The sequence below is a fragment of the Barbus barbus genome (assembly GCF_936440315.1).
Source record: "Barbus barbus genome assembly, chromosome: 30".
Classification (NCBI taxonomy): domain Eukaryota; kingdom Metazoa; phylum Chordata; class Actinopteri; order Cypriniformes; family Cyprinidae; genus Barbus; species Barbus barbus.
This window is the reverse complement of record NC_136758.1, coordinates 22,904,501-22,926,329: the sequence shown is the minus strand read 5'-3', so window position 1 is coordinate 22,926,329 and position 21,829 is coordinate 22,904,501. Positions and strand designations below refer to the sequence as shown.

Genomic DNA, 21,829 nt, shown 5'->3' with positions numbered 1-21,829 from the left:
TTAATAAAAAATAAACAGAAATATTATTTAAATGACTTGGAGAGAGAAGACTGTGACAAAAATAAATTTCCCCAAAAATAAAAGTTCCTGTAGACCAGAGATGCCCAAACAAGGACCCACAGGCCAAAGTTGATCCTCAAGAAGGTGGAAAAATAGGGGAAAACATGCTATTGAAGCATATCTTTATTCTATTTCTTTTTACGTTTTGTTGCATTTTGTTTTGCATTTAATTATAGAAGACATTAATTAAATAAAAAATAATAATAATATAGTTGCAAATATAAATATAATATAAATATTTTACAAATATAATATAATGCAAAATATACTTTCAATTTGATTTTTGGCCCTTCATAGTGAAACGTTTGGACACCTCTGATGTAGACTATTTCTTACCAGGCTCATCACAGTTTATTGTTGGGGCTCCAGGTGGAGTTCTGGTCCCTGCTCTCTCCTGTCCTCTACTGTCCACACACCAGCAGTGACCTGTGGACCCGTGGCACTGCTGCGGCCTGTACTGACCCTCCTCATCACACTGAGGGATGAAGGCTCCTGTCAGAGGAGCGTCACCATCTCTGCTACGAAGACTGTCTCTGTGCTGCTCACACTGGGTCTTGGGACGCACTGGACGCACTTGGGATAGAAAGGAAGTTTGTTACTCTCCCATCACACTCCTCAGTGGTTCTGACAAATTTCAACCTCCCCTTAAGTATTTTATTAGAAATGAACAGTGTTGTTATTCATAACTAAAATGGAAACTAAAATTACTTGAACTGAAATAAAATATAATTAAGGCTATATAGAAATAGAGGAAAAAAGACAAAAGCACATAAGAAAATTGCTAAAACTTAAATTAAAATAATTAAAATTAAAACTGAAAACAAAATAATAAAATATGAATAAGTACTATATTATATGTTAATAGTAATATATAAGTACATAAATAATAATAAAATAACACTGGTGAAGTAGAATCTAGAATTTAAGGATATATTTCGATAAAGAACAATTTCTAACTATCTATAAAAGATACATTGAGAAAATTAATTGTTTAAAAAATTTAGATATTATATATAATAGGACAGATGACCTATTAAGAGAGGCCTATTTCTTACCAGGCTCATCACAGTTTATTGTTGGGGCTCCAGGTGGACTTCTGGTCCCCGCTCTCTCCTGTCCTCTACTGTCCACACACCAGCAGTGACCTGTGGACCCGTGGCACTGCTGCGGCCTGTACTGACCCTCCTCATCACACTGAGGGATGAAGGCTCCTGTCAGAGGAGCGTCACCATCTCTGCTACGAAGACTGTCTCTGTGCTGCTCACACTGGGTCTTGGGACGCACTGGACGCACTTGGGATAGAAAAATATTTTTGTTATTCTCCCGTCACACATCTCAGTACAAGAATCTCAGCCATAAAGTTACTTCAATAAAGTTACAGAGGTTTTGATAAATATTAATGTTCCTCGTGGTTCTGACAACATTCAACCTCCTCTAACTAAAATAAATTGTAAAAAATCAAGTGAAAAATGTACGCTTAAAATTTTTTAAAAATAAAAATCAGAAATGTTGCTTTGGCCACTAACAAAAATAAAATACGTTTGATTTGAAGTACTAAAATTGCTAAAACTTAAATTAAAAAAAGAAATAAAAATTAATGGATATATTAAAAATGTTATAAAAATGACAAATACACAAAAGAAAATGACTAAAACTTACACTAACATTTTTTAAATGAAAATATAAAAATAAAACTGTCCCAATTTTAATATCTACTATAACAGTATATAAATTAAATTCAAATAACAACATCTAAAATTTATGAATCATCTAGAATTTAGAGATTCTGAGATACTCCAACAAAAAGAGCAACTGCTACCGCTCTATAACAGATCCCATGACAATTAATTAATAAAAAAAGGAATATTATATAAAATAGGACAGATGACCTATTAAGAGAGGCCTATTTCTTACCAGGCTCATCACAGTTTATTGTTGGGGCTCCAGGTGGAGTTCTGGTCCCCGCTCTCTCCTGTCCTCTACTGTCCACACACCAGCAGTGACCTGTGGACCCGTGGCACTGCTGCGGCCTGTACTGACCCTCCTCATCACACTGAGGGATGAAGGCTCCTATAGGACGAACACCACCATTTCCGCTCTGAAGTCTGTCTCTGTGCTGCTCACACTGGGTCTTGGGGCGACCTATAATGCAAATTAACCAGATATTACAGAATTTGGGAATTTACTTGAAGAAAACAATGTTAAAAATCCAAGTATCTACAAACAGCTACCATTTTGAGGGTGGCACTGGAAACCATCTCCATGGTATCCCGGTTGGCACTGGCACTGGAAAGATCCCGCACTGTTTGAGCACAAGGCCTGGGTGTGGCACGGTTGGTCACGACACTCATCCACATCTGCACAAACCACAAAACACAACACTCACTCTAGAACACAACAAACAGCACATTAACCGCATTTCTCCGGATGTTGGTCTGAGTCATTCTAGCTGTTGCCTGAAGGCTCCAAATTTCCACAATCCAATCAGAGCGCGCTGTACAGGAAGAAGAAGAGTTAACTGTCCTCTGACCCCCTTGTGTTCTTCAGCTACGCGTCTCCTACGCACATTCCCTGAGCGAGGACATTGGGTCATTGTTTCAAAATACCCTCCCTTCCTCAGCGTTTCTGGTTACACATGGCTCTCTCTGCACTGCAAACCCTTCACCTACAGCATTCAGCTGAGAGAATGAGCCTGTGTTTTACCAACATTTAACCTCTGCAACACATCACATCCCACTGACAGCACACAACTCAGACTGAGTCACATATAAACTGCTGACCGTGTTCTTAGAAGCTAATATCAATACGATGCATGCTGTGCAATATAGTATGTAATATAGTGGACAGTAGAATATATAGCAATAAAGATTCAAAACAGTAAGATGCCAAATTGTTGTCACATTATGAACGTTTAATGCCACAAGCAACATCCAGTTTTATATTGGAAAAAAGTTGCACTATCATTCAAAAGGTTGGTGTTGCTCACCAAGGCTGCATTAATTTTAACAAAAATACACTGAAAACAGTAATATTGTGAAAAATGATTACAATTTAAAATAACGGTTTTATATTTTAAAATAAAAATTTTGTTTGTAAATTACTACAGCTATTACTTCAGTCTTATTATTTTCAGTGTTGAAAACACTTTTTGATGAATAGAAAGTTCAAAAGAACAGAATTTATTTGAAATCATTTGTAACATTACAAATGTCCTTACTGTCACTTTCGATCAACTGAAGGCATTGTTGCTGAATAAAAGCATTAAATTCATTCAAAAAAGAAAATCATACTGATTATAAACTTTTGAAAGGTAGTGTCTTTTGCATAATTTCAATTAGATAATATTAATGTTTAAAAGATTTAAATAATTTATATTAAATTAAAAAATCCTGTCAGTCCAAACAAATAATAAGTCAAGAAATATTATGTATATTATATACATAACATAGGTATTATATGAATAAATACTGTATTATATATATATATATATATATATATATATATATATAGTATTATATACTTATTATATATATATATATATATATATTATATATTATATATATAATTATATTATATATTTATTTAAGATATAAACACAGATAACTTTCGGCCTTAGGCTTGGGCCAATAAAAAAAACAAAAAAACAATTCAATAATGTTAAAAAATAATTTAATTTAATTTAATAATGAATTGATTACTTTTGGCTCTTTGGAAGTTTAATTTTCATACAGTAATTTTATATGAATAATTGCATGACATGACATGACCTGTAAAGCATTAAATATACATTTGTCTCTGAATGATAAATAAGAATAGCCAATGTGGAATACACAAGTTTGGTAGAGTTGTGTCCACTGCACAGACTGCACAGGAAATGAAGATGTTTCTTACCCTGACATGTCCGACCGTCAAATCCAAACTCAAATCCGCTCTCACACTGACAGCGATGGCTTCCAGGCAGGTTCACACAGTAAGAATGAGCACCACAGGAGCTCAGACCTTCTGCACACTCATCCACATCTACAGAGAGAGAATAACTGCTCAATTACAACCCATAATACTCTAATGTTAACCAATCACACTACAAGATTAATTGTTTTGGACGCTGGGTGCCTTGGTGTGCTTCAAACATGGCATTCAGGTGCTGGAGAGATAAAGCAAGCCTCGATCCTGCCGTTTGTGATGACAGAGGAAGATAGCGAGGGATGTCGTCCCTGTCGGAGTGCGTGGGAACAGGCCTGAGGCTCTGGGTGGGTTAAGAGCTGGTCAGCAGGAGATCTGGTTTTGATCATTGCTAATTACAGGGAGGGTAAGGAACACACGGTCCACCTCTCTCTCTTGATTTTTCTCTGCTCTCTTTCATTGACCCCCTTATTATCTACTCTAGAGTGAAGAGTTCAGACAGGTGATAAAATGATCCTCTAATAGGAACATGATGCAAGAAAACACACACACACACACACACACACACATAATCAAGTGCAGACTGCCACACTGGGAAATCCAATTCATTCTGATGAATCGCTTTGTTAGGATGCTTTGTTCAAAAGAAACACTTCTAAAAGAACTGATTCACTGAATCAAATAAAATGAATGTGGTTACAAAATAAACAATTGCTGCCAATATTAATATTAATAATTACATTAATATAAAATATTGAGAAATATTCTTTCCAAGTTTCTAGTTTTACTGGTAAAAAAATTTTTTATCCCTTATGGGGTGTTCACATACAGTATATACTGATTTACATAGACAAAGCAATAAGCCATTCATTTCCAATAAGAAAATAATAGTTTTTTTGTTTTATGGGCATGTCCAATGCTGAGAAAAGCAACTTTATACAAATTTTTTATAAACATAAAAAATATGCAGAGAAAATGTCTTTTTTAAACTTGTATTAATATGCAATATACACTGCTCCATAACGTTTTCTCATCCAGAATGTTAATTTTTAAGTGCAAAAATTTTTTTTTCCATCAATTGTTCAATCAATTTGTTACAAACAACCAGTTAAAAGGAAAAATTCACTGAATCAAATAAAATTTATTAAAAAATTTAATTTTTGTAGTAAAATTGCTGTTTAGCACAGTTTCCAATTAGGTTGCATCGGGTAATTTTTAACAACAACAACAAAAAAATAGTTACCAATATTAATAATAATATTTTAGTATTAGTATTAATTACTCCACCATATTCTTCCCAACTTGCAATTTTACTTGTAAAAAAACATTTTTTATTAAAAATGGTGTGTTCAGCGACGTGATGTTGAGAAAATAAGCTTATGCAAATAAGCTTTATAAAAAATAATGCATGGACAACTTTTTAAGATATTGTTTAAATGATTTTGAATCGTTCATCTCGTTTCTGATAATATGCAAATATGCACTGCTGTAGTTGTCAAGTCAAGAGTCCCTGTAAAGTGAGAAATATGACATCTTAATTTTTAATAAGACGGCAGTACATTCTATTTATGATCAGTCTTTCAAAAGCTATTTATGCAGCCCAACAGCAACAAGCTCTCTTTTGCTTTGTGAACCAGTTCAACCAAATCACTAAATCAGAATCGACTCAAAAACACAATCTGATCTCAAATCAGACATCATTACACTCTATGTCAAATATCATCTGGAATAAGGGTCTCAAGATTAAAAAAAACGCACTTCTGTATGAGTACATAGGGAGTTTTCTGGAGGCTAGGTGCGATTTGCTCTCCCCCCTCTTCAAACGAGGAAATATCAGGTGGTCTGAGCCCCCAACTAGCTTAAAGCTGAGGATGTGGCCTCTGCGTGCGCAGCTCAAACAGAAATGCCACAGAAATGTGTCTTCGCTTACAAATCTTCCCCAGACTCACCGCAAGCTCACAGATCTCCCACATTCCACCTAAAGAGTGTTTAGTCTTTCTGTTGTTTGGCTTGGTAACAGTGGGAGGAAGAAGATGAGAGACAGCAGACGGGGGGAAAGACCCCTGGACACATTCATGATTCACTGAGGGTTTCCTCTACTTTGCGACTGACTCACTGGATAGGAAACGTCTGGTCGTGCTAATGTACTACAGTGGTGATGACCCCACTTCTGAATGGCCTGCAATGTTGATGTTACGCAGATGCATGGCTCTAATGAAGGAAGACGAAGGTTATTGCCTAAGTATTCCAGACCCTCGACTGATTAAACAGAGTGTCAAGGACCTGGAATTGAATTTACAGCTCAAGCGTGTGTGTTTGTGCAGGGAGATGTTTCCATATAACTTCTCTTACCATAACAGTTGCGACCGTCTCCTCTGTAACCTGTGGCGCATTGGCACAAAAACAGCTGTCCCTCGCCCGGCATGCACTGTGCGGTTGTGTCACAGTCATGATTTCCAGAGTAACAGGGATTTAGATCTTCTGGCCCTGGGTCTCCAGCTGTGAAAAGATGTGAAGGCAAGCAAATTATAAATAGCAATGCAACAAACTGAGCTATTGTCACTACAAATAACTTCTTATGTAATCTCCATAGACCTCAACTGAATCAGTCCCATAGAAAGCAAAGCAAAGGGAAACACTTCTATAAAAGGGGGGCAATAGAGTTCAATAGTTAAGGCACGTTCACACCAAGGATGATAACAATAAAGTTTTTAATAATTGTTAATCCTATGAGAATAAGGAAGTCCTCATCATATCGATAATGATAATGACACAGAGGAACGATGTTGTTGGAATCATTTTCAGAACAAATTTTTCCAGCTGATGAACAATAAAAACACTAACGGCCAATCAGAATACACCCAACTTTAAAGAGCTTGAGCAGATCATAACCAGATATAAACATAAAAAGCAATATTATGGATAGAGGACTCATTGTAGCTGAAAGCAACTATTCGAAGTTATAAATGTTAGAAAAATGTTGCTGGACTGTAGTCATGAGGGTTACTTGTGGATTATTGTGATGTTTTTATCAGTTTTTTGGACTCTCATTCTGACGGCACCCATTCACTGCAGAGCATCCATTGGTGAGCAATTGATGAAATGCTAAATTTCTCCTAATCTGTTCCCGTGAAATAAACTCGGTTGCTCTATTCCTTCAACTGTTTACCGAAAGGGAACCAAAATAGGTTCTCCAATGGCATCGCTGCAAAAATCCCCTTTTAGAATCTCTGTGTATAGTGATTTGTGCCCGTTTACAATTCTGATTGATTGCATTACTGTTTATTCAAGATACTAAACTTGATGGGGAACTCACCAATGGGGAACATACACTGGAAATGTGACTCACTGATGAGTGAGTCACTGCAGATGTTTTAAAACCTCCAGCCAAATTCAGTATCCTGAGTGGAGGCTTTGTTAAAAAATGACTAAATAAAAAAAAACTGAGGGAACTTTACTACTACAACCATCACAGCCAGAGGGAATTCAACAGACATGACTATTCTGAGTGATGTTATAAAACCACAGACCTTGAGTAATAAGAGTCTTTGTGATAAACGTGCATTCAAAGGTGTTAACATATGGAGAGGTGTGAACACTTTGCTTCCCGACAAACCTATACGATTTCAAATGGTCTTTAAATTTGACCTTGGAGGTCAAAGTACTTGACCTGGAAAACACAACACCTTTAAAAGGGTCTTAAAACTCAGGGTGGTTCACATACTATAAGTGACATTACCAAACCTCTTACTCCAAGACAAAAGGACTTCATTGTGCTCTTACCCATACGGCCTACCATCAGGGACCCATTGTTGGGACCCTTGGGCCATACGGACCACCTTCACCCCCACCCAACGCCTACTCATCTCACATTAAAAACAGCTTGATTTCCTCACCCCGGGCCAGAGACCAATTTGGCCAATTATCAAAGGCAGACGGGAAGACTTTTGTTTGAAGTGAGAGAGAACGAGAAAGACGGTCCCATTTAAAGTGACTCCACAGGGGAGGGGGAAAAGTGGAGAGAAACTACAGGACAAACATTGGCAAAGTGGGTCGGGGGGGTTCTTTTCAACTTTGTGCTAATTAAAGGGACAGCGGCACACCAGCGGGGCGGAGCGCTGGTTAACACAAGACTTTGAGGAAAACGAAGGGGGTGGAGGGACCAGGTGGGAAACTTCTGTCCCAAACTGGAGAGAAACACTCCTAGTGTAGTTCACACAACAATACTTATCTCAAGAGTGTGTGATGGGGGGTTTTGGAGCTCAGGCCCATTAAAGGTGTTAGGACTTGTGCCAGAAGAAACAGAATCCGATTGACTGACCTAATTGTTCTACAGACTCAACTAATCAAACCCCAAACTCAAGTATAATTTGATTTACACAAGTAAGACATGTTTCTAGACCAACATCTATTCATGCTACTAAAACTGACTGTTGGTCAGTTTAAGCATACAAATGTAAAACTTGGAAGGCATAGATAAGAGCTGTATTTGCATTATGAGAAAAAAGATTCTAGGGTGTTACCAAGATGGCCAGCTAGTGAACTGACTTTGCCCTGAACGATTTCCATCAGCCCAGGTTGTGGGAAAAAACATCATCAACCACATGAAACACTAACAGCTGCTGTGAAATGACTGAGAACTGAGATCTAGCTCTTCATATGCACAGTCAGCAGGACCATAATGACATGATATACGGTCACATACAAGCGTGTGAATCCACCTCAGTCTAATCTAATATCTTAGATGTGTCAGCACTGATCTAATTACTATACGTCAGTTGTGCCAGACACACTGGACAGACAGAGGCAGCTGTGTTTTGCAGCCTCGGCCAGAGGCCATGCATGGCTCTCTTGGGTACAGGGATTCCGGGGTGTCCTTCTGTTCCCACAACATCACTCCGCAACTATTCCTCTACCCACCACCCCGTTATGAATACTTTGTCTGAGTGAACATAATGATAACAGCAGTATGAGATTCATCACCCTCACTATATAGGCTATATATCAACATCTAGAGGAGATTTTACTCAACAAATACTAAACACTGTAAGTGCGGATGATCTGGCTAAGAAACAACATATTAGTTGACGAACAACAGTTCATCTTATTATTTGCCATAAAATCCAGCAACTTGTTCCTATACAATAAAATAATGGACATTATTATCCATAATCCAATTAAAAAATTCAAAAAACATTAATTAATTAATTGATTGATTGATTAAAAACACTAAAAATTAAAATCACACATTTTAAATGCCACAAGGGAATCTGACAATCACAACATTATAATGTATAGCATGAAAACAGTTATTCATTTTTTAGATTTGCTAAAGATTACAAGATTAACTTCAAGTGAGCATTAGATAATGATAAAGGTAATCTAAATGTAAAAACATGAGAATGAATAATATCCAATATTGGCCAATAATATCCAAAATTGTTATTTTGAATTAATAGTACACATGCATACCCAATTTAAACAATACTTAGGCTTGTTTTCAAGTGAAAACAATTTACTTCTAATGTTTTGATGATATATTGGCCGGTCCAATTTGAATGCAGGGTTCAAAGTAGCCAAAATGACCAAAATGGACATCTCTACCTCAGACAATACACTCTTGCATAATTTTTTATCACTTTTTATTCTAAATGAGGTTTAGTTTATGTGTTTATCATCTAATGGTGAAGAGTAAATTCATTATGATGCAATGCAGGGATACTCTACCTTCACATATAAACTTGCAATCCATTGCGAATGAAAGTAAGGTCACATTAGGTTTTGACGATTGTGCAACTCTAGGAAACTGGATCATATTCGGCCCACTGACTAGATACGACACAGCTGGTGATATGCTCATCCCAGCCCCACTTATCATCCTAAAGTCAACATCTACAGCACCAGCCAGGAACCAGAGGGCCATTCAAAGCACTGTCATCCCACTAAATCCTCTTTTGGGAACTACACAGCCTTACAAGGTCACAAATCAAGGGGCTAAAAAAGAAACGTTTGATTTATTTCTTAAGGGAACTCGCTGGATAAAGGGATTTGTTACAAACTGCAAACACAAAGCTTTGTAAAATACCACAGGCTCACTTCACAGACATAATTAATTTAAAGTGCAGTCCTCCTCTCTCTCCAGCCCCTGGGTCTGCTGTCTAATGCCGGGCCATGGTAGAAAGCAGCAGGTGGTTCGGGGTGGTTATCTTAGACCTCCTATTTTGCATGATGGGAAGGCAGCTGAACTCAAGCCAATGTAAGTCCTGTGTGAGAGCCAGACATCTCATTGACACATCAGTCAGCATGTTAATAAAGAAACTATGCCAAAAATGAGGGTCGGTCTAAACGAAGGACGAGCAGGAGGCCATATATAGGGAGAATAAGTGAGGAAGGTTTTATGCAGATTTTTTTTCACAAAAATTGAGAAGACGACACCAAAATAAACAAAAGATGGGCTTTTCCCACACTTGAAACTGTAAAGCTGGTGTAATTCCAAACCCTGAGTTTATATAATCCTGGGCTTATCTTGTAACATGTTTCACATATTTCACCCTGGGATAATAATTAGTCGTGGGTAGTTAGGTTTCAAAATTCACTTCTAAAGTCAGGTCCTAAAAAAATCTGAAAAATGTTTCAGAATTATTTCTTAATGTTCTTATTTGCATATTAATGAGTTTGAAAAACTCTGAATTGAAATAACTGCTTGTCGAATGGTGAAAGTGTCACAATGTAAATCAGCTTCTGAAACACTCAAAAACAAAGCAAATACAACAACAACAAAAACACAAGTTCAGCATATGAACACAAAGCTCATGAATAATTAATTAGGCAAGAATTGAGGCACTTTACAATTGGTTGTCTGCTGCTAAACAAAATACTTTTGTCTTTGCAATCCAGGGTTAAAAGATATACTAACACTCTTTAAAAAATATATATATATATCCTGAACCCAGTGTTTTTTATGACCAACAAATTACCAAAAATACTGATTCTGTCAAATTAAAAATGTTGTTTTAGAAATCTCATACTTATGTTTCCAAGCTAAAAAATGCAAATGCAAAAAAATGTCCAAACTGGTTTATATTGGTAAGTGCTGGTCTAGCAGATGGACCAGGATAATTATGGTGTTCGCCAGCATAGTTGGTGAAGCTGGTTGGCCATGAACATTTTACTATGCTAGTTAAAGTAAACACAAAGTCAAAATTTACCCCATGTATTTTCTAAATGCATGCTTTTGATCTTATTATAAACAATTAATCCATGCACAAATGACTTCTCCAAACATTTAGTCTGCTTAAACCCCGCCCCTTATAGTTCACATACACGCCCACATCTCAACATCCAATCAACGACTGATGCAAAAAACAAATGCCTGTCCTATATTTTTTTCTTTTTATTAGAATTTGTTACACTTGAATGCATGATCTGTCGCTACTTTCATTTCATCCTACATTAGCACATTCACATCAAAAACGACAAAAACAACATACTGTAAAATATTGACCAGCAGCCTACCTCCAAGAGGGCCGATCTTGTTGGTGATGGCGTATCGAAGGATGCGTTCTTCTTTGACGTACATAACAAATATGCGCTCCATTCGCAGTTCCAGTGTCTCCAGTGCGTTGCGGGGCCCGTGAGAGCAGTCCCTGTATGTGATGTTCTGTTTGACCTGGAAAATGTGGGTCTCTGCTCCGTTTTCAGCTGATACGACTGTAAACTCACGCACGGATGTGGAGGTAATCACTGAGAACAGGAAAAAAGGCAAGAGTTAAAAGGAAAGCAAACTTTGGGCTTTAATTCTAGACCCAAAATCCCACAGGATTTGATTGTTAAGCAACCTCGTGTTCAGCAACATGAGAACAGCTTTTATTTAGGGTGCATCAAGATCAGACACAGCTTCCTCTGAAAGGAAGTAGAGGAGACAGGAGACGTCACAAGATCGTTCTTTTTTTAGCTTACATTTTCTTTTCCTCGTCCCTTTTTTTTTTTATAACTAATCCATTCTCCACAAGTCCATAACTTATACCATTTAAAAGTTTGGGGTTGACAACATTTTTTTTGTTTTTGAAACATTTTTAATGCACGCCAAGAAATTTATTTGATCAAAAATACAGTGAAACTATAGTAATATTATAAAACATTATTAAAATAATCTTTAGTGTCACGTGATCTTTCAGAATTTATTCAAATATGCCGATTTGCACTGAAACAGTGCTCAATGCTTATTATCTATATTGAAAACTGTTTTGCTGTTTAATATTTTTAAGGAAACTGATACAATATTTTTAGGATTCTTTTTTTCAAGTTCAAAAGAACAGCATTAGCCTTTATTTACTGATCCCTCCTGAACTGCTGAATAATTGTCCTTAATTCGTTGCTATGTGTGACCCTGGACCACATAACCAGTCATAAGTAGCACGAGTATATTTGTAGCAATAGCCAAAAATACATTGTATGGGTCAAATTTATCGATTTTTATTTTATGCCAAAAATCATTAGGATATTAAGTAAAGATCTTGTTCCATGAAGATATTTTGTAAAATTCCTACCGTATATATATATTAAAACTTAATTTTTGATTAGTAATATGCATTGCTAAGGACTTAATTTGGACAACTTTAAAGGCAGTTTTCTCAATATTTCTTTATTTTATTTATTTTTTTGCAACCTCATATTCCAGTTTTTCAAATAGTTGTATCTCAGGCAAATATTGTCCTATCCTAACAAACCATACATCAATGTATGGTTTGTTAGGATTATTATGTGTTCGTTAGAAAGCTTATTTATTCAGCTTTGATTTGCTTCCATTTAAAAAAAAAAAAGATCCTTATGACTGATTTTGTGGTCCTGGGATACATATTGTGTAATTAATTAGATTCATTTAAGTTTAATCTATTGACGGCCCTGGTAAATATAAAACCGAATATTAAAAAAAAATCTATCGGGAAAAACACTCATGAAACAAAGATGTACAGATATATTTATTCCCCAAATTCTTCCCCCAGAACTTACATGAAGGATAATAATGGTAGGTGTCCTTAAATGGCTCCATCTGCACCGTGGCACCAGGAGGGATGAAGGGAACACTGCCCTGTAAATGAGTGTCCACATTGAGGTAGTTCTGGGTATCCAAACCCGTAGCTGTCTGGACGATGCTGAGACGCTGGTTACCGGGATAGAAGGTCACATCAGCACGGCGAGTGAATTCGGCACCTGCGAAACAGAAATGTTGGTTTTCAACATGATTAAAAGTCGTTAAAGAGCAGTGTTGTTGCTCACTCATTTTACTGCAAACAAATATCACGAAATAAGATCCAGATGGGGGCTGTGACCCTTATAATGGTGCTTGATGAACATTCATGTGTTGTTCAAAAACAAAAAACAGGCTTTTCATACAAAGTGAAAACATATTATTATATAATGGAGCACCTGATTTAAATTAGGGTGAAATGGTTGAGTACATATCAGACGAGCAAAGCCCTTGTGGGACTCTATTAGCGAGAACAAAACCTCTAAGCCTAAAATCTCTCAGCAGGAGGCCATATGTTTAACAAACATTCCACACCATAAAAAAAGTAGAAGATGAGAACATGACGGCCTCACCGGTGATACTGAAGCCATTAAGGCTGTTTGGTAGCTCCAGGGCGAAGAGCCAACCAAACAGACCTCCAATGGGGGCCACGGGCATGAGCGCCCAGCCCACCGGCTCTGGGACCTCACTGATAGCAGTGTACGCTCGTCCGTCACCCACCACGATGTAGGCGTGCAGGTCGATGCTGTCCAGCTGCACTGTTGTGCCACCCACCAGTACAGTCCCTCTGACCTTTCCATTCACACGATGAGGAGCACCTGAGGACAAGATGGAGATAAAATAAAAAATATTAACTTATAATGATCGTTTGCAAGTATGTTGATAGCTAAATAACTTTAGCTAACTTTAGGATTAAATGTGCTGAAATTCATTTAAAAAAACCAATAGATTGCTGAAGGGATTAAGTATTTTTTAGGCTAGTTCGGACGTTAGCAACACCCTGGTTCCCTTGACAAACAAGTCAATAGGATTTTTCCTTTGGCTTTTGGATTATTTCTGAAAATATGATTTGTGACCAACAAAAGCTTATGATTCTTACAAGATAATCTTCATAAATAAACACAACTTTAGCCCCCGGTTTCACAGACAAGGCTTAAGCCTAGTCCTGGACTAAAATATAAGTCTGAGCTGTTTCAACTGAAATAAACTTGCACTGACTGATCATCAAATATATCAGCATCCCAGTAATGTTTTTTTTTCTAAGCATGTTTATAAAAATGACTTAAATGTCCTAATTGAACTATGGCCTAATCCTGGTTTAGTCTAAACCCTGTCTGTGAAACCGGGCCTAGGACTCGTATTTTAGCCAGAAGCAACAGTTAAAAACTCCTTAATGAAAGATTAGTTTTGTATAAGCACACAGCTTTACGCTTCACAAGATGCTAATTAATGGACTGGAATCGTGTGGATTAGGTTTTTATCAGCTGTTTGGACTCTCATTCTGACGGCACCCATTCACTGCAGAGGATCCATTGGTGAGCAAGTGATTAATGCTAAATTTCTCCAAATCTGTTACGATGAAGAAATAAACTCAATAATCTTGGATGGCCTGAGGATGAGTACATTTTCAGCAAATTTTAATTTTGGGATAAACTATTCTTTTAAATCTACAAGTAATTTTTTTTAAATTTTGAAATCCACAAGTTTTAGTTATAATATTTTGCAAAAGGGCGAGCTACAGGAAGGCTTTTCTCACATAAAAAAAAACGTATGGCTTTAGAAGACTTGGAATATTGCATAAGTATTGGTAGATTAACAAACTATGCTTTTTCCGTAGGGATGTAATTATTCACTCAACTCACAATGCGATACGATTTCCGATACTGATTTCATGATATGATTTTTTGACACAATTTTTTTTTAACAAAATGAGATCCATTGGCCATTAGGAGCTTCCATTTCAAATAAGAGGCAACCACTGTACTTTAATTACAATCCAAACAAAGATGCTGCATACATGCAGCATGAGAAGTTTTTAATCTAAATGATTAGCTCTGTGAAATTATACTACATAAAATATCTGTGCGAAACAATAACGGCAAAAAAAAAAATGCAAATTCACTCTCTGACAGTAGGTGGCGCTTATGGAACAGTAGCGATACAGTGTTTCCTTGTTTGCAGCTGTAAACAAAGCAGCTGCACTTATGAACACTACTTTAATATGCATTATACAGAGACAAGATGAAGGAAAATATTATCTAAACTTTTCTGAAGACAGTCAGTTCCACTCAGGGACACATTTATAGAAATTCCTTCCTCCAACCGTATCGCAATTAATTTAACATCGCAACCAATTTGAATTGTCACATATTTGTATCGATTTTCAACTAGCTCAGGGTGCATTGTTACATCCCTATTTTGTTGTATGATTTTTTTTGTGTGTTTGTGTGGTTTGAGAGTAGAGGTTTGGCAAGGTTTTGTTACGATAAAAGGTGAACTATTTTTTTGGGGTGAACTATTTCTTTAATCTACAAACTGCTCTCAAAAGCTACAATTTCTCCAGTTACTCAGCTGTTTCAGAGTGGATAGTTTTCCCTCTACACCACCTCCCTCACAGGCCACACAAAGCTCCTACTGTATACACATGCATATCCAACAGCTGAGGAAGCTTTTCCACTGAATATCTTCTCTCAGACACAAATGTCTGTCATTCAGCACAAGCCAGACTTGACTTTGAAACAGGGCTCAAGATTTCTTTCACACATAAGCATGGAGTCGATGTTCACAGGTAAATTACAGTCATACAAGGCCAATGTGAGGTCATTGTCTTGAAAAGATCCTGTTCCTCAAGCCCCATGAGGGCTGCTGAATGATTCACTAGGGAAATGCACTCAGGTTTTCCAAAAGATCAAGTGTTTCAGATATAAAACCTCCCACAAAATTGATGTGGCAGCCACAACTCTTAATAAAAAGACTGTGGAATAAGCTGTGAGTATTACCGCAACCAGTTAACACAAGCGTTCGCCAATTACAGACAATTGCAGCCACTAGGACCAAGTAACAGACCAAGTTTGACAGGAAATAGCTGTTTGGAATTTGCATACCAAATAAAAATTTTATCAACAATTTCTTTGCGTTACAAAAATATACATCTTTACTCTTAAAATAGTGTTTTGGAAAGAAAAACACTGGTAATATATCCCCAGAGATGTTGTTCATACTTTCAGAACAAGGTCATGTTTTGTGTAGCTTTTACAACGGCTCTTTTTACAGCAGTCTTACCGTTTGGCAGGCAGTGGTGGCCGTTGCCGTAGAACCCTGAGTTGCATTGACAGCAGAAGCCGGTGGAATAGTCTGTGCAGCGTGCATTCTGACTGCACTGCTGCTGGAAGCGATCACATGTCTCTTTGTTATCGGTTGAGTAATGGATGACTGCAGGAAAGAGCGGAAAGAGAGACAAATTGCTCTTAAATAGGCTAGTAAAGTCAAATTCAGTCATAAGTCATAGGTTAACTCCTACACAGTCTTAAGTTCTCTCTGGATTGTTCAGATAGATAATACTGAGTAATAGGAAGTCACTATACTGACTCAAATCATATATGAATCTAAGTAATGGTGTTTTAAAAAAATGACAAACTTATAATAATAATAATACTTGCATGCACGCTCATGTATGGGAATTGTAAGGTTTTTGTATTTAACTGATATTTTTTTGGACATTAATGGTGTTTTGGAGAGAAGAGAAAAGAAGAAATGAATTTTGTATAAAATTGTGTAATTTTGTTGGTGTAAATGCTCAGCAAATTATGTGTCCATTTGCAAATATTAAAGTATATGTTAATTTGCAAAGCTAAAAGTGTTCTTAAGTGACAAAAACATATGTAATATTATTCAGTGTATAATAATTATGGATATACTACTGGATAATTGCTAACAGTGTTATTTCAGTATTATTTATATACTATTATTAATATTTTAAATTTTTTAACAGTTTTTTATTTTTACAGTAGTTTTTATATTTATTTTTATTTTACAGTACAGTTTTATTTTAATTTTACAGTACAGTTTTTAAGTTTTATACATTTTGTTATCATTTTTTCTTTTTAGATTATTATTATTATTAATAATAATAAATAAATAATTTTTTTACTTCGTTTTTTTACTGTTTTTATTTTTATAGTATTTTTATTTTTATGTTTTGTCATTTGTTAGTTTTTGTTCTTTTTTATTTAGCTTTTTTTCATTTTCCATTTTTTTTTTTTTTGTTTAAGTTTTTCATATAATATTTATATTTAGTTTTATTTAGGTTTATTTCAATTATAGAAAATACATTTTTTAAATTTGTTACTTTTAGTTAACAATAATAACACTGGTATCTAAACACAAATTAACATACATTATAAATAAGAAAAAGTTTGTCTGAGATGGCAGATGGCAACAGTTGCTAAAGTACGATTGGTCAGTAACATTTTTAGGGCGGCGCTTAGCAAGGGTTCATTCCATATATATCAGTATTGGTTATGGATCACAATCATTCTACTCTCACCTCCAGAGTCAAAGTTCACTTTCTCCTCAACACTGAAGACTTGACCACCAGAAGGCGGGACGTCCTTCACACGGTTTGGGTACACCTGCAGAATTGCGTGCTTTGGTAATGGCCGCTGGGGCTGGGACTGGGTCACGTCCTCCGGGGTAAGATTATGGGGATCCGGCTGAGGAAACTCGCCTGGACCAGACTCTGAGGGCTGAGGGGGAGACTGACCAAGGGGCACCTCCTGGTTGAGACGCTCCAGTATTGAGGAGTCTTCCTCTGGATCAAGAAACTCTGTTGTGGTGGGATCTTGGAAGTCAGGATCGATGGGATCATACTCTTCCTCATCTGTGTCTGTATAGTCTTCATCAGGGAACACAGCATCTTGGACTGCCGGATCTTTGGTGAAAACAGCCTCATGCTGTGCAGGAACGACATTCTGGAAGGAATATCTGTTTCCAATGTAGAAGAGCCAAACTCCACGCTCTCCTATGTTTCCTTTTCTGAAGAGAGTTATAATATTAAATTATAAAATTATCATTTTAATCATGGCAATTCAAATTTATTTAAAAATTTAAAATTAGTTTTTATTGTATAATATATCTAAATTTACAATATAATATAAAATATGCAATATTATTAATATAAATTCATAAATGTATATCAAATAAACATTTAATGTTCTGTTTTTCTGTGTTCATACACTATTGTAAGATTGTATTGTTTTTTGTTTTTTTTCAGCAAGGATGCATTAAATTGGTTAAAAGTGACAGTAAAGATACTTCTAATGTTACGAAAGATTTCAAATAAATGCATTTTTTTCAACTTTCAAATATAATATATTTTTTTGTAATTGTCTGAATTATTTCTAAAAGAAAAAGTGTTTTTATTTGAACAAAGCCCCATTTTAAAATGGTAATTCCTCTGATGCTTACTGGTAAAGGTTTTTGATGGACTGCTCATCGCTGGTGACGCTGTAGTATGGCCCCTCTGTCCGGGAAAAGAAGAGGAAGGACAGCTCTCCTCTGGTGAAGCCCACACGAGCTGGAAGCTCAATTTTGACATTGTAAGATTCTTTGGGCCGTGTCCCAAAAAACTGCAGGCCATCCTCAGGATATAGGAAGAGTGCATAAGTATCCTTCTCATTGTATGCAAGCACCACTTGGAATGTGTTTACCTTGAAGAGAGAAGACCATTACTCCAGAATCTGTGCAGCACTTTAGAAGGTAATAAAACCTTCAAAACATATCACCTGTAAATATTCCATTATATACTGTAAATCTATCTAAAATAGTTTACTTAACTTCCTTCTCCTCACTTTTGGACAAAGTGGTCTCTAAAAGAGATTTGTTTTCTGTATATCTTAATCAGTACTGAAAACCTCTACCATCTAGAGATTCCAAATATGGTGTTTCTAACAACTTCACTGATTTTACAAGCCCACCAAATGTGCCTCTTGCCCCCTTTTGTTGATGTTCACACCTAGTTTTACTGCATTTAACAAATCACTAAAAACATTTTAGGAGCCTAAAGTCACCCTTGGCCATGTCAAGTTATTTTAGTATTACTCATGTTACTTTAGTATTATTAATATACTATTGCAGTATTTATTAGTATTCTGAATTAGCATATATATGTATATATATATATGTGTGTGTGTGTGTGTGTGTGTGTGTCTCGCTCTGTGTGTGTGTATGTGTGTGTGTATGTTAATATGTATTTTTTTCATGTGAATTATAGCTTAAGTTATTTTGCTACACTTTTGTCATTTCTATTAGTTTTATTTAGATTTAAATATTTCTACTTAGTTTTAGTTTATTTTTATTTCAGTTTAATTTGAGTAATTTTAGCACTTCACCTTAAACATGTTTTATTTTAGGTAGTTGCTAATGAAACATTTGTAATTTTTTCATCTAATATTAAAACACTGATTCTAACTAAAGTTCCCTACTATCCTTTTCTGTGATTGCAAAACTTGCCATCAACATAAGGCTGTTTGCAACCCATTTTACATCGTAATGTAACGCAATTTAACATATTTCCAAGTGAAATGCGATTTATAAATAAGGAGGCTTGGTGCATTTGCGGCAATTACATTTTGATGTCAATTTTTCATTCTAAATAACTTCATATTAATGATGCACTGTTCCCCAACAAGACAAGGAATGTCTGTTATGACTATAAACTGGGTCTAATTGGATTTAATGTTGATTTAAAGGGATAGTACACCCAAAAATGAATCTTCTGTCATCACTCATGCTCACGTTGTTCCATACTTGTATGATGTTCTTTCTTTTGTGGAACATAAAAGAAAATATTCTAAAGAATATTGTTAATCAAACAGTTTGAATTTGTTCCATTTGACTTAAGATTGACCACTGCATGGACAAAAAGTCAATGGGAAACGAAACTGTTTGGTTACCCACATTCTTCAAAATATCTTCTTTTTTGTTTTGTAGAAAAATATATAAACTCATACAGGTTTGAGGGTGAGTAAACGATGACAGAATTTTCATTTTTGGGTGGACTATCCCTTTAAGTATAAGCTTTTCTAGCAAGACATCCTAATGACGTTTCAACACAGATATTAAGAAGCCCTTCCCCCTTTCCAGTCTCTCACGTACACACACTGAGGATGTGTGTGAAATTCCTCTCCTGTGTTTAGTAATCCAAACTGTCCCCGAGAGGAGCCATCACCTCCACAAAACAACCCCCCAATTCCAGAGAGACAATGCTGCATCTGGCTTTCAGAGAGCCTCGGGCTGCCTCATTCCCCAGCATGCATCCCTCCTGGATCCCCTCACCCAACCCTGCTGCCTTCAGCTTCAAACTCCTAATTGCAGGACCACACTGCCTCGAAGCAGTGCAGAAACACACCCATAAACACGATTGCTAAAAGATGTTAAAGTACCAAAAGAAAAATTAGGACCCCCACAATGAAGGGGTCTATGGACTTGAGATGGTCCTACATCAATACTATTACAGTAATCATCACCATCACAACAACAATACTATCAACATTATTACAGTATTTGTTTTCTTCATAACGTCTTGATAAATGTATATTTTAGATTATAAATAAACTAAGTTTAGAATAATTCAGTTTTTAATGCTTTATTCTAATATGCTGATTTGGTGCTCATTTACTGTATTAATAACGGTTCATGTTATTATCAGCATTGAAAACTGCTGTTTGCTGCTTAATATTTTGTGAAAACCATAATATAATTTTCTTTCAGGATTCTTTGATGATTAGAAAGTTCAAAAGAACAGAATTTTTTTGAAATCTAAATCTTTTGTAACATTATAAATGTCTTTACTGTCACTTTTGATCAATGTAATGCATCCTTGCTTAACAAAAGAATTAATTTTGAAAAAGCAAATGAATTTAATAACTTTTATAATCGATTTGAACTGGCTGGGAGTGGTAGTATTGATACATGTAGAGATTTGCTGAGTTCAGTAACATGTGATTTCACACAGGACAGGATCTTTTATCTCATAACTTGTTTTGTGCATAATTCTTTGGCAATACTGTATGTAAATAGAATTGTGCCAATAAAGTACTTTAAATGAAAAACGAAATCGAATACTTTAAAATTGAATCGGTACTATGTGTCCTCCATTCACGGAGTATCAGTTCCATAAGCTCCTACTTCTTCAATCCATGAGATGTCTACAAACAGACAGACATGTGGTGGACTGGAGGAGACACAAGACTAGACAAAGTGGTTTAGATCCCAAAGGCAAACATAAGATATCATCCAGAGATTTCAGCATTTATACCCCCTGAGCTTCAGCAAACTCTGTCGAGAGACTAAACGGAAACCTAGTAAATCAACTCAAGGATGCGCTTTCTTCAAACAAGCCCTTTGGCCTAAAGCTCTTCTACTGCAATCAAGTAAAATTTAGTAAGCAAACATTACTTAAGATAGTAAACAGTTCTGAAGGCATGCAACTCTTTAGTCAAGAAAGATGACTGCGGTTTGACTTTGCACTCTGTAACCCTGCAGGAGCCAAACCGCAGGAGGCCAATAGTATTGAGCCAATTTATCACAAGTATTAAACATCTAAATGTGGAGTATCTATTTTCATGACAGCTTAAGTGCCACACTAGTATTTAGTATGTGACATTTAACTTTGACTGCAATGATAAATATTGTAACGTAACACTTACTGTAATATTGGCTTTTATTATTTGCATTTAGCATTGTTCTTTCTCTGCAACTCTATCAGAACATCTACCAGTTGTGAGCCAGTGCCACAGAGTATATTCCTGATAGATAGAGGGAAAACCCTGATAA

At 36.1% G+C, this 21,829-nt stretch overlaps 1 protein-coding gene across 2 annotated transcripts in view; it reads right to left on the bottom strand.

The window, feature by feature from the left end:
* Nucleotides 1-21,829, bottom strand: part of LOC306850375 (nidogen-2-like) — a 35,984-nt gene that overhangs the window by 11,184 nt on the left and 2,971 nt on the right. The window contains exons 3-14 of one of the 2 annotated variants that reach the window (XM_079385976.1): nucleotides 18,461-18,702; nucleotides 17,541-18,028; nucleotides 16,277-16,426; nucleotides 13,567-13,812; nucleotides 12,976-13,176; nucleotides 11,479-11,706; nucleotides 6,316-6,462; nucleotides 3,952-4,080; nucleotides 2,292-2,417; nucleotides 1,975-2,202; nucleotides 1,116-1,352; nucleotides 397-624 (exon numbers count right to left, since the gene is read on the bottom strand). In XM_079385976.1, coding sequence (XP_079242102.1) covers nucleotides 397-624; nucleotides 1,116-1,352; nucleotides 1,975-2,202; nucleotides 2,292-2,417; nucleotides 3,952-4,080; nucleotides 6,316-6,462; nucleotides 11,479-11,706; nucleotides 12,976-13,176; nucleotides 13,567-13,812; nucleotides 16,277-16,426; nucleotides 17,541-18,028; nucleotides 18,461-18,702 — 2,650 coding nt within the window. The remainder of the gene's footprint in view (nucleotides 1-396; nucleotides 625-1,115; nucleotides 1,353-1,974; nucleotides 2,203-2,291; nucleotides 2,418-3,951; nucleotides 4,081-6,315; nucleotides 6,463-11,478; nucleotides 11,707-12,975; nucleotides 13,177-13,566; nucleotides 13,813-16,276; nucleotides 16,427-17,540; nucleotides 18,029-18,460; nucleotides 18,703-21,829) is intronic. The other variant, XM_079385975.1, reaches the window with a different exon arrangement.